The sequence below is a fragment of the Salvelinus sp. IW2-2015 genome, unplaced genomic scaffold (genome assembly GCF_002910315.2).
Source record: "Salvelinus sp. IW2-2015 unplaced genomic scaffold, ASM291031v2 Un_scaffold1491, whole genome shotgun sequence".
In the NCBI taxonomy this organism is placed as follows: domain Eukaryota; kingdom Metazoa; phylum Chordata; class Actinopteri; order Salmoniformes; family Salmonidae; genus Salvelinus; species Salvelinus sp. IW2-2015.
In genome coordinates this window covers 253,231-268,423 of record NW_019942942.1, presented here as the reverse complement: position 1 = coordinate 268,423, position 15,193 = coordinate 253,231, and the positions used below count along the sequence as shown (strand labels likewise).

The 15,193-nt window shown below is 41.7% G+C and overlaps 1 protein-coding gene across 2 annotated transcripts in view; it reads right to left on the bottom strand.

Moving 5' to 3' along the window:
* Positions 1-15,193, bottom strand: part of LOC112071008 (androgen receptor) — a 37,127-nt gene that overhangs the window by 11,759 nt on the left and 10,175 nt on the right. For both annotated transcript variants that reach the window (XM_070439208.1, XM_070439209.1), the window contains exon 3: positions 14,956-15,072. In XM_070439208.1, coding sequence (XP_070295309.1) covers positions 14,956-15,072 — 117 coding nt within the window. The remainder of the gene's footprint in view (positions 1-14,955; positions 15,073-15,193) is intronic.

Here is a 15,193-nt window from a genome sequence, read left to right as displayed (position 1 = left end):
AATGAGACGAGATTGGAGATGTTGGTTAGAGCTGCCGTGCCCTATAAAAAACAGTCACAACATTTGAGTTTGCTATTCACAAGAAGCATTGCCTGATGTGAACCATGCCTCGAACAAAAGACATCTCAGAAGACCTAAGATTAAGAATTGTTGACTTGCATAAAGCTGGAAAGGGTTACAAAAGTATCTCTAAAAGCCTTGATGTTCAGCCTACACCTGCATTGCTTACTGTTTGGGGTTATAGGCTGGGTTTCTGTACAGCACTTTGAGATATCAGCTGATGTAAGAAGGGCTTTATAAATAAATTTGATTTTTGATTTTTTTTATCAGTCCACAGTAAGACAAATTGTCTATAAATGGAGAAAGTTCAGCACTGTTGCTACTCTCCATAGGAGTGGCCGTCCTGCAAAATGAGTGCAAGAGCACAGCGCAGAATGCTCAATGAGGTTAAGAAGAATCCTAGAGTGTCAGCTAAAAACTTACAGAAATCTCTGGAACATGCTAACATCTCTGTTGACAAGTCTACGATACTTAAAATACTAAACAAGAATGGTGTTCATGGGAGAACACCATGGAAGAAGCCACTGCTGTCCAAAAAAAACATTGCTGCATGTCTGAAGTTTGCAAAAGTGCACCTGGATGTTCCACAGCACTACTGGAAAAATATTCTGTGGACAGATGAAACTACAGTTGAGTTGTTTGGAAGGAACACACAACACTATGTGTGGAGAAAAAAAGGCACAGCACACGAACATCAAAACCTCATCCCAACTGTAATGTATGGTGGAGGGAGCATCATGGTTTGGGGCTGCTTTGCTGTCTCAGGGCCTGGACAGCTTGCTATCATCGACGGACACATGAATTCCCAAGTTTATCAAGACATTTTGCAGGAGAATGTTAGGCTGTCTGCCAATTGAAGCGCAACAGATGTTGGGTGATGCAACAGGACAACGAGCACAGAAGTAAATCAACAACAGAATGGCTTCAACAGAAGAAAATATGCCTTCTGTAGTGGCTCAGTCAGAGTCCTGACCTCAACCCAATTGAGATGCTGTGGCATGACCTCAAGAGAGCAGTTCACACCAGACATCCCAAGAATATTGCTGAACTGAAGCAGTTTTGTAAAGATGAATGGTCCAAAATTCCTCCTGACCGTTGTGTAGGTCTGATCCGCAACTACAGAAAACATTTGGTTGAAGTTATTGCTGCCAAAGGAGGGTCAACCAGATATTAAATCCAAGGGTTCAATACTTTTCCCACCCTGCACTGTGAATGTTTACACGGTGAGTTCAATAAAGACATGAAAACGTATAATTGCTTGTGTGTTATTAGTTTAAGCAGACTGTGTTTGTCTATTGTTGTGACCTAGATGAAGATCAGATCTAATTTTATGACCAATTTATGCAGAAATCCAGGTATTTCCAAAGGGTGCACATACTTTTTCTTGCCGCTGTATCATTAAGTATGTAGTATACAGTATGTTAGTATGGGTATTTGATTACAGCTCATGTGAAAGCTATGATCACTTATTGATGTCACCTGTTAAATCCACTTCAATCCAGAAGGAGAAGGATTTTTACACCTGGAGATTTTTTTATCATGCTAATTAGATGTTCACGGGGGCACGGACATCGACTCAAGGGTTTTTAAAATCCACTTCAAATCTGTGTAGATGAAGGGGAGGAGACAGTTTAAAGAAGGATTTTTAACCCTTGAGACAATTGAGACATGGATTGTGTATGTGTGCCATTCAGAGATCAAAAGATTTAAGTGCCCTTGAACGGGTTATGGTAGTAGGTGCCTGGTGCACTGGTTTGAGTGTGTCTAGAACTGCAACGCTGCTTGATTTTTCATGCTCAACAGTTTCCCGTGTGTATCAAGAATGGTCTTTCACCTGTAGAGGAAATTATTTAAATACTCATTATGTTGTTTAATTAAGAGAATTGTCCATTGTCATTTGTTAGTATTTTGATACAGGCTTGTCTTGTGTGGGTGCGACTGCAGTGTGTGACATCCTGTTTTCTCAATCTGCAAGAACTTAGATGTGTGGAAACATGCAGAAAGGAACCGAAAATGGTGGTAACGTCAGCTATCTTAAATCAGCATAGACAAACGAAATCAGCTTTTTAAATTGAACCCTTATTTAACTAGGCAAGTCAGTTAAGAACAAATTCTTATTTACAATGACGGCCTACCCCGGCTTTCCTAACGAAAAGTCTTTGAGTGTTGAGTGGTTGTTATTGATTGCTTCATTTTTGCAAATCTTATAATAAAGTTGTTTTGAAGAATACTGTCTCTCCTTTCGGTTAGAATTACCACAACACATCCAAAGGATATCCAGACACAATGTAATCCAAATGGAAGAAGTTTGGAACCACCAAGATTCTTCCTAGAGCTGGCCGCCCGGCCAAACTGAGCAATCTAGAGAACCTCTGTGGCGATGGGAGAACCTTCCAGAAGGACAACCATCTCTGCAGGCCTACCCCAATCAGGCCTTTATGGTACAGTGGCCAGACAGAAGCCACTCCTCAATAGTTTGCCAAAAGGCACCTAAAGACTCTCTGACCATGAGAAACAATATCCTCTGGTCTGATGAAACCAAGATTGAATTCTTCGGCCTGAATGCCAAGTGTTACGTCTGGAGGAAACCTGGCACCATCCCTACGGTGAAGCACGGTGGTGGAGGCATCATGCTGTGGCGATGTTTTTCAGCGGCAGGGACTGGGAGACGAGTCAGGACCGAGCGAAATATGAACAATGTAAAGTACAGAGAGATCCTTGATGAAAACCTGCTCCAGAGCGCTCAGGACCTCAGACTGGGGCGAAGGTTCACCTTTCAACAGGACATTGACCCTAAGCACACAGCCAAGACAACGCAGGAGTGGCTTCGGGACAAGTCTCTGAATGTCCTTGAGTGGTCCAGCCAGAGCCCGGACTTGAACACGATCGAACATCTCTGGAGAGACATGAAAATAGCTGTGCAGCAACGCTCCCCATCCCACCTGACAGAACTTGAGAGGATCTGCAGAGAAGAATGGGAGAAACTCCCCAAATACAGGTGTGCCAAGCTTGTAGTGTCATACCCAAGAAGACTCGAGGCTGCAATTGCTGTTAAAGGTGCTTCAACAAAGTACTGAGTAAAGGGTCTGAATACTTATGTAAATGTGATATTACATTTTTTATTTTATATATTGATTAGCAAAATTGTCTAAAGACCTGTTTTTGCTTTGTCATTATGTGAGTAGTTTGATGAGGGGGAAAAAACAAGAATAAGAATTTAAAAAACAAGAATCCATTTTAGAATAAGACTGTAACCTAACAAAATGAGGAAAAAGTCAAGGGGTCTGAATTCTTTCCGAAGGCACTTGTATATTATTTAGTATAGGCTATGTAAAGAAATATGAAATTAAGAATAGTCTGATGGGTGACAATATTAGCCTGAGTGATGTATTATCACTTGAATGATGCCCAGCGTGTGCAGTAAGGTAATAAACAGAGCATGCCTTTTTCCCCCGACTTTTTAAAAATCATAGTCGTTTAGCTCATGTAGCCTAGCCCATAGGCCTATATGTTTTTAAAAGTGGCCAAATACCTTCTTAACATTAAGCACATTAATCCGCTTTACAACCAGTGTACAGTCGTGGCCAAAAGTTTTGAGAATTACAAATATTAATTTTCACAAAGTCTGCTGCCTCAGTTTGTATGATGGCAATTTGCATATACTCCAGAATGTTATGAAGAGTGGTCAGATGAATTTAAATTAATTGCAAAGTCCCTCTTTGCCATGCAAATGAACTGAATTCCCAAAAAACATTTCCACTGCATTTCACCCCTGCCACAAAAGGACCAGCTGACATCATGTCAGTTATTCTCTCATTAACACAGGTGTGAGTGTTGACGAGGACAAGGCTGGAGATCACTCTGTCATGCTGATTGAGTTCGAATAACAGACTGGAAGCTTCAAAAGGAGGGTGGTGCTTGGAATCATTGTTCTTCCTCTGTCAACCATGGTTACCTGGAAGGAAACACGTGCCGTCATCATTGCTTTGCACAAAAAGAGCTTCACAGGTAAGGATATTGCTGCCAGTAAGATTGCACCTAAATCAACCATTTATCGGATCATCAAGAACTTCAAGGAGAGCGGTTACATTTTTGTGAAGAAGGCTTCAGGGTGCCCAAGAAAGTCCAGCAAGTGCCAGGACCTTCTCCTAAAGTTGATTCAGCTGCGGGATCACGGCACCACCAGTACAGAGCTTGCTCAGGAATGGCAGCAGGCAGGTGTGAGTACATCTGCACGCACAGTGAGGCGAAGACTTTTGGAGGATGGCCTGGTGTCAAGAAGGGCAGCAAAGAAGCCACTTCTCTCCAGGAAAAACATCAGGGACAGACTGATATTCTGCAAAAGGTACAGGGATTGGACTGCTGAGGACTGGGGTAAAGTCATTTCCTCTGATGAATCCCCTTTCCGATTGTTTGGGGCATCCGGAAAAAAACTTGTCCGGAGAAGACAAGGTGAGCGCTACCATCAGTCCTGTGTCATGCCAACAGTAAAGCATCCTGAGACCATTCATGTGTGGGGTTGCTTCTCAGCCAAGGGAGTGGGCGCACTCACAATTTTGCCTAAGAACACAGCTTTGAATAAAGAATGGTACCGACACATCATCCGAGAGCAACTTCTCCCAACCATCCAGGAACAGTTTGGTGACGAACAATGCCTTTTCCAGCATGATGGAGCACCTTGCCATAAGGCAAAAGTGATAACTAAGTGGCTTGGGGAACAAAACATCGATATTTTGGGTCCATGGCCAGGAAACTCCACAGACCTTAATCCTATTGAGAACTTGTGGTCAATCCTGAAGAGGTGAGTGGACAAACAAAAACCCACAAATTCTGACAAACTCCAAGCATTGATTATGCAAGAATGGGCTGCCATCAGTCAGGATGTGGCCCAGAAGTTAATTGACAGCATGCCAGGGCGGATTGTAGAGGTCTTGAAAAAAAAGGGTCATCACTGCAAATATTGACTCGTTGCATCAACTTCATGTAATTGTCAATAAAAGCCTTTGACACTTATGAAATGCTTGTAATTATACTTCAGTATTCCATAGTAACATCTTACAAAAATATCTAAAGACACTGAAGCAGCAAACTTTGTGGAAATTAATATTTGTGTCATTCTCTAAACTTTTGGCCACGACTGTAGATCCTAACTGGCATACATAGGCGGCGCGTCAGTTTCAAGTTTGGGGAAGATCATTTTCACCTTAAAAATGCACCTTTATAATAAAAGCATTACACGCATAATCGCATTTGCGGTCACTTTTGAGAATAGTGTTTTCCTGCTAATTGATTGCATTTTGAAACATTCGCGCTTACAGCCTACTGCCGTGTGTGCATTGCTGAGCTTATAATGTGAAGAAATAGCCTAATAGTTTATCAATATTAAAAGCTAAACGTTCTGATCTGTTGCATCAGCCTCATTGCTTTTAAAAATTGAAGTTGACAATAGGTCAACTTTTGTACTATGGGGATAGTAGACTGACATAGACTAGTGCTTTTGCCGTTCGTTACGCCTACTCATCTTGTTGGCTGACGAAAAGTAAATGTGGACAGTTCTAAAATCTTCAATATTTTTTAACATCGGAATTCGATAAGAGGGATGCGCGCAGTTGCACTTCTCTCAGATGCCTGAGAGAAGAACCGATCGCGTGACAGGCATTGGCTAATAAGAATTGAGATATCTGAGAGAGTCATGTGAGTGAGAGGTGCTTTGGAGTGCTGCTGCCAGGAGAAGGGAATTATAATTATTATATTCAGCCCAAGGGCACAACGGCTACTTTGGCCGCAAAATACATGTATGTTTTATGGGGCATTACAGCCACACAAGGGGATGCCGCCGGGAACCATCAAGGCCTGGTGAAAATATGATCAGGTTTTTGTCACATTGTGAATGACAGACTGATGAAGTGTGTGCAGCCTTCACAAGACACAAATCAAAGCTCATGCCTTTCATGTGACATTTTTAAAATCATCATTAGAGTCGCATCATGCAGCTTTAGAATCTATTAAAAATCAAAACATACAGCCCAACGTTTGTATCACAACTAAAGTTTGCATAAATAACTCTAAATGAAGCATATAGGAGGACCTTTTTCTTTGTTAACCGCTCAACACAGAATAGCCGCATGTGCGCACTCCCTCAAATCGTTATGGAGAAAATATCCTTTATATTTTATTCAGCTATGTTCAATTGTATTCTTCATACTATAAAATAATGCCACGGAATTCTAAGCAAATCTTGTCTGCTAAATGAACAAGTGTAGCCCACAGCCATATGCATAGTCAGATCAGGGCCTAACATAAGGACAACWCAGAGTATGCTATTCTGTTCTTCTGAAATAGACTACATTTCCTTCATATCATGTTTCTTTAGACCAGTCTAAAATAAATAATGGATTTAATGTGATAGTGTAGGCTATATTACATGGATTTATTAAACTTTAAAAATGTAGATGTTCCATAGGTCTGCATCAGTGGCATGCAGGCTATGCATGGAAGCCAGGAGATGCTAAACATGTTTACGTTAATTAACGGTCAATTACCGTGAGACCGGCAGTTATTTGTTTGACAATCACTAGCTGACAAAATGTCATGACCGCCACAGCGCTATACACAGTTGTGTCCAGTTGGCTGGATGTCCTTTGGGTGATGGACCATTCTTGATACCCAACGGGAAACTGTTGAGCATGAAAACCCCAGCAGCATTGCAGTTCTTGACACAAACCGGTGCGCCTGGCACCTACTGCCATACCCCGTTCAAAAGTACATACAATTCGTTTCTTGCCCATTCACCCTCTGAATGGCACACATATACAATCCATGTCTCAATTGTCTCAAGGCTTAAAAAGAGATAAGGGATCATAGCTTTCACCTGGATTCACCTGGTCAGTGTATGTAATTGAAAGAGCAGGTGTTCTAAATGTTTTGCACACTCAGTGTAGATCATACATATACAGGAAATTCAGAAAGTATTCACACCCCTTGACTTTTTCAAACTTTTGTTGAGTTACAGCCTGAATTCAAAATGAATTACATTGAGATGTTATGTCACTGGCCTACACACAATACCTCATAATGTCAAAGTGGAATTCTGTTTTTCGCAAAAATGTTACAAATTATAAAAAATATAAAAACTGAAATGTTTTGAGTCAATAAATATTCAACCCCATTGTTATGGCAAGCCTAAATAAGTTCAGGAGTAAACATTTGCTTAACAAGTCACATAAGTTGCATGGACTCACTCTGTCTGCAATAATAGTGTTCATCTATGTACCCCACACATACAATTATCTGTAAGGTCCCTCAGTCAAGCAGTGAATTACAAACACAGATTCAACCACAAAGACCACGAAGGTTTTAAAATGTCTCGCAAAGAAGGGCACCTATTGGTAGATGTGTAGAAATTTCAAATACACATTTTTTCTAAGAGTATATCAATACASCCAGTGACTACAAATATACAGGCGTCCTTCCTAACTCAGTTGCCGTAGAGGAAAAAAACTGCTCAGGGATTTTACCATGAAGCCAATGGTGACTTTCAAAACAGTTACAGAGTTTAATGGCTGTGATAGGAGAAAAACTGAGGATGTATCAACAACATTGTAAACTCAGCAAAAAAAGAAACGTCTTCTCACTGTCAGCTGCGGTATTTTCAGTAAACGTAACGTGTAAATATTTGTATGAACATAACAAGATTCAACAACTCAGACATAAACTGAACAAGTTCCACAGACATGTCACTAACAGAAATGGAAGAATGTGTCCCTGAACAAAGGGGGGATCAAAATCAAAAGTAACAGTCAGTATCTGGTGTGGCCACCAGCTGCATTAAGTACTGCAGTGCATCTCCTCCTCATGGACTGCACCAGATTTGCCAGTTCTTGCTGTGAGATGTTACCCCACTCTTCCACCAAGGCACCTGCAAGTTCCTGGACATTTCTGGGGGAATGGCCCTAGCCCTCACCCTCCGATCCAAAAGGTCCCAGACATGCTCAATGGGATTGAGATCCAGGCTCTTCGATGGCCGTGGCAGAACACTGACATTTCTGTCTTGCAGGAAATCACGCACAGAACGAGCAGTATGGCTGGTGGCATTGTCATATCAGGACGAGCCTGCAGGAAGGGTACCACATGAGGGAGGAGGATGTCTTCCCTGTAACGCACAGCGTTGAGATTGCCTGGAATGACAACAAGCTCAGTCTGATGATGTTGTGACACACCGCCCATGACCATGACGGACCCTCCACCTCCAGATCGATCCCGCTCCAGAGTACAGGCCTCTGTGTAACGCTCATTCCTTCGACAATAAACGCGAATCCGACCATCACCCCCGGTGAGACAAAACCGCGACTCATCAATGAAGAGCACTTTTTGCCTGTCCTGTCTGGTCCAGCGACGCTGGGTTTGTGCCCATAGGCAACGTTGTCGTCGGTGATGTCTGGTGAGGACCTGCCTTACAACAGGCCTTCAAGCCCTCAGTCCAGCCTCTCTCAGTCTATTGCGGACAGTCTGAGCACTGTTGGAGGGATAGTGCGTTCCTGGTGTAACTCGGGCAATTGTTGTTGCCATCCTGTACCTGTCCCGCAGGTGTGATGTTCGGATGTACCGATCCTGTGCAGGTGTTGTTACACGTGGTCTGCCACTGCGAGGACGATCAGCTGTCCATCCTGTCTCCCTGTAGCGCTGTCTTAGGCGTCTCACAGTACGGACATCGCAATTTATTGCTCTGGCCACATCTGCAGWCCTCATGCCTCCTTGCAGCATGCCTAAGGCACGTTAACGCAGATGAGCAGGGACCCTGGGCATCTTTCTTTTMGTGTTTTTGAGAGTCAGTAGAAAGGCTTCTTTAGTGTCCTAAGTTTTCATAACTGTGACCTTAATTGCCTACTGTCTGTAAGCTGTTAGTGTCTTAACAACTGTTCCACAGGTGCATGTTAAATAACTTGTTTATGGTTCATTGAACAAGCTTGGGAAACAGTGTTTAAACCCTTTACAATGAAGATCTGTGAAGTTATTTGGATTTTTACGAATTATCTTTGAAAGACAGGGACCTGAAAAAGAGACGTTTCTTTTTTTTCAGAGTTGAATTACTCCACAATCTTAATCTAAATTACAGAGTGAAAAGAATGAAGCCTGTACAGAATAAAAAACATTCCAAAACATGCATCTTGTTTTCAAGAAGGCACTAAACTAAGGCTGCAAAAAATATTTTTTTGTCCTGAATATATAGTGTTTGGGGCAAATCCAATACAACACATTATTACTTAGTACTGCTCTCCATATTTTCAAGCATAGTGGTGGCTGCATCATGTTATAGGTATGCTTGTAATCATTAAGGACTGGGGAATTTTTAAGTATAAAAAAAGAAATGGAGGGCCTCCCGACTGGCACAGCCGTCTAAGGCACTGCAGTGCTTGAGGCGTCACTTCCGATCCAAGTTCGATCCCGGCCGCAACCTGGAGACCCATGAGGCAACACACATTTGGCACAGCGTCTTGTTTGCTTGTTTGTTTGTCTTGTCTAGGGTTTTTGTATGTCTAGGGGTGTTTGTTAGTCTAGGCATATTGTAGGTCTATGGTGGCCTGAATTGGTTCCCAATCAGAGACAGCTGTTTATCGTTGTCTCTGATTGGGGATCGTATTTAGGTTGCAATTTTCCATTTTGGTTTGGTGGGTTCTTGTCTGTGTAGTTGCCTGTTTCAGCACTCGTTGTATATAGCTTCACGTTCGTTTTGTTATTTTTGTTAGTTTGTTTAGTGTTCTTTCTTTATTAAAAGAAGAAGAATGTATTCATATCACACTGCGCCTTGGTCTCATCAATACAACGAACGTGACAATGATCTTCATCAGATGACACTCATAGGACTTCATGTTACACAATACATGTATGTTTTGTTCGATAAAGTTCATATTTATATCCAAAAATCTCAGTTTACATTGGCGCGTTATGTTCAGTAATGTTTTGCTTCCAAAACATCCGGTGATTTTGCAGAGAGCCACATCAATTTACAGAATACTCATCATAAATGTTGATGAAAATACAAGTGTTATAAATGGAATTAAAGATATACTTCTCCTRAATGCAACCGCTGTGTCAGATTTTAAAAAAGCTTTACGGAAAAAGCCCACCAAGCAATAATCTGAGTACAGCGCTCAGGCACCAAAACAAGCCATACAGATACCCGCCATGTTGTGGAGTCAACAGAAGTCAGAAATAGCATTATAAATATTCACTTACCTTTGATGATCTTCATTGGAATGCACTCCCAGGAATCCCAGTTCCACAATAAATGTTTGTTTTGTTCGATAAAGTCCACCATTTATGTCCAAGTACCTCCTTTTTGTTCGCGCGTTTAGTTCAAGAATCCAAATTCAAGAGGCGCAGGCACTTAGTCCAGACAAAGTCAAAAAAGCTATATTACAGTTCGTAGAAACATGTCAAACGATGTATAGAATCAATATTTTTGATGTTTTTACCATAAATCTTCAATAATATTCCAACCATTGTCTTTAGAAAGGAAAAGGAACGCAGCTAACTCTCACGGGCGCGCGCCTGACTGAGCTCATGGCATTCTGCCAGACACCTGACTCAAACAGCTCTTATTCTCTCTCCCTTCACAGTAGAAGCCTGAAACAAGGTTCTAAAGACTTGACATCTAGTGGAAGCCTTAGGAAGTGCAATCGGACCAAATTTTACACTGTATATTGGATAGGCAAAGACTTGAAAACCTACAAACCTCAGATTTCCCACTTCCTGGTTAGATTTTTTCTCAGGTTTTTGCCTGCCATATGAGTTCTGTTATACTCACAGACATCATTCAAACATTTTTAGAAACTTCAGAGTGTTTTCTATCAAAATCTAATCATATGCATATCTTAGCTTCTGGGCCTGAATAGCAGGTAGTTGACTCTGGGCACCTTATTCATCCAAGCTACTCAATAATGCCCCCCAGCCATAAGAAGTTAAACAGGTCAACATTCAGACCGATTACCAGCACGTGTACTCAGAGCACAAGCGGACCAACTGGCAAGTGACTTCACTGACATTTTCAACCTCTCCCTGACCGAGTTTGTAACACTTACATGTTTCAAGCAGACCACCATAGTCCCTGTGCCCAAGAAAGCGAAGGCAACCTGCCTAAATGACTACRGCACCGTAGCACTCACATCAGTAGCAATGAAGTGCTTTGAAAGGCTGGTCATGGCTCACATCAACACCATCATCCTGGAAACTCTAGACCCACTTTAATTTGCATACCGCCCCAACAGATCCACAGATGACGCAATCTCAATCGCACTCCACATTGCCCTTTCCCACCTATACAAAAGGAACACCTGTGTGAGAATGCTGTTCACCGACTACAGCTCAGCGTTCAACACCATAGTGCCCACAAAGCTCCTCACTAAGCTAAGGACACTGGAACTAAATACCTCCCTCTGCAACTGGATCCTGGACTTCCTGACGGGCCACCCCCAGGTGGTACGGGTAGGCAATAGAGGTCGACCGATTAATCTGCATGGCCGATTAATTAGGGCCGATTTCAAGTTTTCATACCAATCGGTAATCTGCCTTTTTGGACGCCGATTATGGCCGATTACATTGCAATCCACGAGGAGACTGCGACAGGCTGACCACTTGTTACGTGAGTGCAGCATCAAAAGGACCTGTGGCTGCAAGGAGCCAAGGTAAGTTGCTCGCTAGCATTAAACTTATCTTATAAAAACAATCAATCTTAACATAATCACTAGTTAACTACACATGGTTGATGATATTACTAGGTTAACTAGCTTGTCCTACGTTGCATATAATCAATGTGGTGCATGTTAATTTATCATCGAATCACAGCCTACTTCAACTTCACCAAACGGGTGATGATTTAACAAAAGCACATTTGCAAAAAAAGCACAATCGTTGCACAAATGTACCTCACCATAAATATCTGCCTTTCATAAAATGAATACACAGAAAGTATATTTTTTTAAACCTGCATATTTAGTTAAAAGAAATGTATGTTAGCAGGCAATATTAACTATAGAAATTGTCACTTTTCTTGCGTTCACTGCAAGCAGAGTCAGGGTATATATGCAGCAGTTTGGGCCACCTGGCTCGTTGCGAACTGTGTGAAGACCATTTCTTCCTGACAAAGACCGTAATTAATTTGCAATAATTGTACATAATTATGACATAACATTGAAGGTTGTGCAATGTAACAGCACTATTTAGACCTACGGTTGCCACCCGTTCGATAAAGTACGGAACGGTTCCGTATTTCACTGGAAGAACAAATGTTTTGTTTTCTAAATGATAGTTTCCGAATTTTACCGTATTAATGACCAAAGGCTCGTATTTCTGTGTGTTTATTATATTATAATTAAGTCAATGATTTGATATTTGATAGAGCAGTCTGACTGAGCGGTGGTAGGCAGCAGCAGGCTCGTAAGCATTCATTCAAACAGCACTTTACTGCGTTTGCCAGCACTTGATGCACAGCACTGTTTATAAGTCTATCAACTCCCAAGATTAGGCTGGCAATACTAAAGTGCCTATAAGAACATCCAATAGTCAAAGGTATATGAAATACAAATGGTATAGAGAGAAATAGTCCTATAATAACTACAACCTAAAACTTCTTACCTGGGAATATTGAAGACTTGTGTTAAAAGGAACCACCAGCTTTCATATGTTCTCATGTTCTGAGCAAGGAATTTAAACGTTAGCTTTCTTACATGGCACATAGTGCACTTTTACAACACTGTGGTTTTGCATTATTTAAACCAAATTGAACATGTTTCATTATTTATTTGAGACTAAATTGATTTTATTTATGTATTATATTAAGTTAAAATAAAAGTGTTCATTGTTCATTCAGTGTTGTTGTAATTGTCATTATTACATATATATATACATATATATATATATATATAAATCGGCCGATTTAACCGGTATCGGCTTTTTTTGGTCCTCCAATAATCGGTATCGGTGTTCAAAAATCATAATCGGTCGACCTCTAGTAGGKAACAACACATCTGCCACACTGATCCTCAACATGGGGGCCCCTAAGGGGTGTGTGCTTAGTCCCCTCCTCCTGTACTCCCTGTTCACCCACGACTGCGTGGCCAAGCACGACTCCAACACCATCATTAAGTTTGCTGACGACACAACAGTGGTAGGCTGACCACCGACGACGATGAGACAGCCTGTAGGGAGGAGGTCAGAGACCTGACAGTGMGGTGCCAGGACTAGAACCTCTCCCTCAATGTGAGAAAGACAAAGGAGATAATCATGGCCTACAGGAAAAGGCGGGCCGAACAGGCCCCCATTAACATCGACGGGGCTATAGCGAAGCGGGTCGAGTTTCAAGTTTCTTAACAAACTATCATGGTCCAAACACACCAAGACAGTCGTGAAGAGGGCACGACAACACCTTTTCCCCCCAGGAGACTGAAAAGATTTGGCATGGGTCCCCAGATCCTCAAAAAGTTCTAATAGCTGCACCATCGAGAGCATCCTGACCTGGTATGGTAACTGCTCGGCATCCGACCGTAAAGACCTACAGAGGGTAGTGCGTAAGGCACAGTACATAACTGAGGCCAAGCTTCCTGCCATCCAGGACCAATATATTAGGCGGTTTCCGAGGAAGGCCCAAAAAATGGTAAAAAACTCCAGTCACCCAAGTCATAGACTGTTCTCTCTGCTACCGCATTGCGAGCAGTACCGGAGCGCCAAGTCTAAGTCCAAAAAAGCTCCTTAACAATGTGAGAGCAAGATTGTAAGATGATGTAATAATACTGTAATTGCATCAAATGGTAGTTTTATGCAACAGAATAGAGGGTTCTTATAACTCTATCGTGTCTGTGTGAACTGAAAGTGGGCCTCTGGGAGATTTAACACTGACAGGAGATTTACGATGTCTTTGGGTGATACCGCATTCCAGAGTAGGAGTTAATGTTTCTCTTCTATAAGGTACCAGGGAGAGACGGCTCGGGGCCAGACCCTGGTTTCTACACAACGAGAAGAGTTTTTACAGTTTTTTTGTCTGCCTTACACACCCTCCGGTCTGAGAAATACACCCTCACTCGCAACATATCCTCACATCTGAAACACACACACACATCTGTAAACACACAACACACACCTAACACTCCTTCAGATCTTATATATACACCTCATAAGTATTTTTCATACAAATCTTATCTTATTATTTATTGTTATTTTATTGTGTACTTTACTTTAGTTTATTTAGTAAATCTTTTTTTAACTCTATTTCTTGAACTGCATTGTTGGTTAAGGGCTTGTAAGTAAGCATTTCACAGTAAGGTCTACCTACACCTGTTGTATTCGGCGCATGTGACAAATAACATTTGATTTGATTTTGAAATCTACACTGGAGTTGCTTACCAAGGAGACAGTGAATGTTCCTGAGTGGAGGAGTTGCAGTTTGACATACTTTAATCTGCTAAATCTATTGCAAGACCTGAAAATAGCTGTCTATCTATGATCAACAACCAATTTGACAGCATTTTCAAAATAATAAAATAATAATTGTACAATTTGACACAACAGTATTGTCTCTATAGAACCTCTAAAGAAGTTCTATAAAATGTTCCTTTGCTATCGTCAATGTTAAAACTGTCAAAGAAAGAGAGAGACAGACAGAGAAAATCCCACTATTTTACCATGCCTGCTTCTGTATACAGCTGTTGGTATAGCTGAAAGCTAAAGACCTAGTAATGATTCCTGCTTTTTCATAGACCCTGTAACCAAAATACAGGTGTGTCTAGCCTTCCTCCCCTCCCCTCTTTATCTCTGCTCCCCTCTTCTCCCCCTCTTTTTCATGATCTCTTTCTCTCCCTCTCCCCATTTAACAATCATGTATGTTATAGTAAAAGTTGTTACCTTTGAGGCTCATTCCAGACTGGAAGCATCTGCTGAGACGACAGGAAGGACAGTTCTTCCTCCTCAGCTTATCGATGGTGCAGTCATTACGGCTGGCGCACAGGTGATTCTGCTTACCTGGGAACACAATAACAAACAAGGCTGCTTCAGGGGAATTGGGTATCCCATTTTCTGTATGTGTGCGCGTACAAGGGTGTTTTTGGTTTTACTATCGTTGTGGGGACCAGAAGTGCTCACA